A 2,500-nucleotide genomic window follows, 5' to 3' on the forward strand; every position below is an offset into this window, starting at 1 on the left:
AACAAGAGATATAGAGAGAAATCAATGTTGATACAGAGAAGAGAGAGAGCGTTAAACAAAGAGAGAGCAAGAGGAAAACGAGAGCGAACCCCTAACTGCTGTCTCCATCCATCTTTTTTTAAAGGGCCACAGAGGCCCTGACACACAAGAGCTTCTTATGAACAGCAGCAGCTGCAGGAGCACTGCAGTGAGCAGAACCCAACAGCCCCACAAGAGGGGAGCGGAACCCAGAACCAAGAACCCAGAACCCAGGAGCCCTGAGTAAATGAGGAGAGCAGAACCAGGGGCCCTGACTCCCTCTCTTCCCCACTCCGTCCATCTCTCTCTCCCTTCCCTTTTCTGTCCATCTCTCTCTCTCTCTCTCTTCACATTGTGTGTGAGCCTGACAGAGTAAACTCACAGAGGAAATCTCACATTCCCATCTTAAATCTTTAACACAGGGCAGGGACTGGCTGTTCCTGCAAGTGTTTTATAGTATTTGCAGTGTTGCTTTTTGGTCAAAAGGATCTGAGTCTTAAATTCAATAGGTCAATAGAAGAGACACTGGTAACACATGAACCTGACCTAAATCTTTTGACTGATATGTTCACAGGCTCTGGCTACACTGGCTAAGTCATTTTCTCTCTGTCAAAAACGGCAAAGGTCAGAATGCCTTTCTCACTTTCCCCCTTTTCAACATCCTTCCCTCCTCCTACTTTTTTGTCTGTCTTTCAGTGTCTTCTTTCTGCCTGGCATTTGAGCTCTGTCTCATGTGTTATCGGTACCTTGCTGGAGGTTTTGGCCAGGATATCCTGCAGCTCCATGATCTTCTGTACCAACCCATGGAAATCATTGCACGTGGGGCAGGCTGTAGACAAATAAGGGACGTCAAAGATCATCGTCACCCTTGTCATCATCCTCCTCCTCATCATCATCCTCCTCCTCCTCCTCCTCCTCCCCCTCATCAACATAATTTTCATCCATATCATCCTTCTCACCAACATCCTCCTCCTCATCTTTATCATCATCCTTATCATCATCATCATCAATACCTTGCATGTTTCAAGACATGTGTAATGAATAGCTGTCATTTTTCCATATAAGCTGATGGTTGTGTACTCACTGCGGTTGAGGTCTGGACACTGGGCCACGTGACCCTGGGGCATCATCACCAGATGCACATCCTGCATGATACCCTGTGAGGAGGGAGGACCAAACACAAAAGGGTTGTGGTCAGGTCATGCCTGGCTCAGCTGGTTGACAGTATGGGATCACAAGTTCAAAGTTCAGCAAACTATAGTAAGGACGTTCTGCTATGTTACATATTGTCAGTGTCATTATCAAACGAACACACACACACACCCGTTAGTAACCAGTGCAGTACCTTAAAGAAGCCGTGTGCTTTGTTCCTCTGTCCGAGCCACAGGGTGCTTCCACTGGGTATGTCCATGTAGGGAGAATCCACCACTCTCTCATAAATCCTAATACACAAAACACACACACATAAATACATGCACACAAACACACAGGAATGTGTGCGTACACACACACACAAGCACACATGCACACACACACACACATGGGTGCGTGCACGAAAGTGGCAAGTTGTGGTTTTACATTTAGTCATTTAGCAGACACTTTTATCCAAAGCAACTTACAAGAATGTAAACATATTTTACATTCACACTGATGGCACACTGCACATCTGAGCTATCAGGGGTTCAGTGTCTTGTTCAAGGACACTTTGACAGGGAATCGAACTAGCAACCTTCTGTTTACTATATGACTTCTCTACCTCCTGTACCACTGTCGCCCCTATGCGCTTTAAATGCGTGTAAATTACATCAAGCAAAACCAGTATGGAGTCAGAGCAGTGATGGGTCAGAACCAGTCTGGAGTCAGAGCAGTGATGGGTCATCAGAACCAGTCTGGAGTCAGAGCAGTGATGGGTCATCAGAACCAGTCTGGAGTTAGAGCAGTGATGGGTCATCAGAACCAGTCTGGAGTCAGAGCAGTGATGGGTCATCAGAACCAGTCTGGAGTTAGAGCAGTGATGGGTCAGAACCAGTCTGGAGTTAGAGCAGTGATGGGTCATCAGAACCAGTCTGGAGTTAGAGCAGTGATGGGTCAGAACCAGTCTGGAGTTAGAGCAGTGATGGGTCATCAGAACCAGTCTGGAGTTAGAGCAGTGATGGGTCATCAGAACCAGTCTGGAGTCAGAGCAGTGATGGGTCATCAGAACCAGCCTGGAGTTAGAGAGTGATGGGTCAGAACCAGTCTGGAGTTAGAGCAGTGATGGGTCATCAGAACCAGTCTGGAGTTAGAGCAGTGATGGGTCAGAACCAGTCTGGAGTTAGAGCAGTGATGGGTCATCAGAACCAGTCTGGAGTTAGAGCAGTGATGGGTCAGAACCAGTCTGGAGTTAGAGCAGTGATGGGTCATCAGAACCAGTCTGGAGTTAGAGCAGTGATGGGTCAGAACCAGTCTGGAGTTAGAGCAGTGATGGGTCATCAGAACCAGT

At 47.2% G+C, this 2,500-nt stretch overlaps 1 protein-coding gene across 1 annotated transcript in view; it reads right to left on the reverse strand.

The window, feature by feature from the left end:
• The window catches only part of nell2b (neural EGFL like 2b), a gene marked incomplete at both ends in the record, with an annotated part of 85,164 nt that overhangs the window by 50,999 nt on the left and 31,665 nt on the right, over nucleotides 1-2,500 (reverse strand). The window contains 3 exons of the mRNA XM_080851732.1: nucleotides 765-847; nucleotides 1,103-1,175; nucleotides 1,364-1,460. Coding sequence (XP_080707858.1) covers nucleotides 765-847; nucleotides 1,103-1,175; nucleotides 1,364-1,460 — 253 coding nt within the window. The remainder of the gene's footprint in view (nucleotides 1-764; nucleotides 848-1,102; nucleotides 1,176-1,363; nucleotides 1,461-2,500) is intronic.

The sequence above is a fragment of the Sprattus sprattus genome (assembly GCF_963457725.1).
Source record: "Sprattus sprattus genome assembly, chromosome: 14".
NCBI classification, from domain to species: domain Eukaryota; kingdom Metazoa; phylum Chordata; class Actinopteri; order Clupeiformes; family Clupeidae; genus Sprattus; species Sprattus sprattus.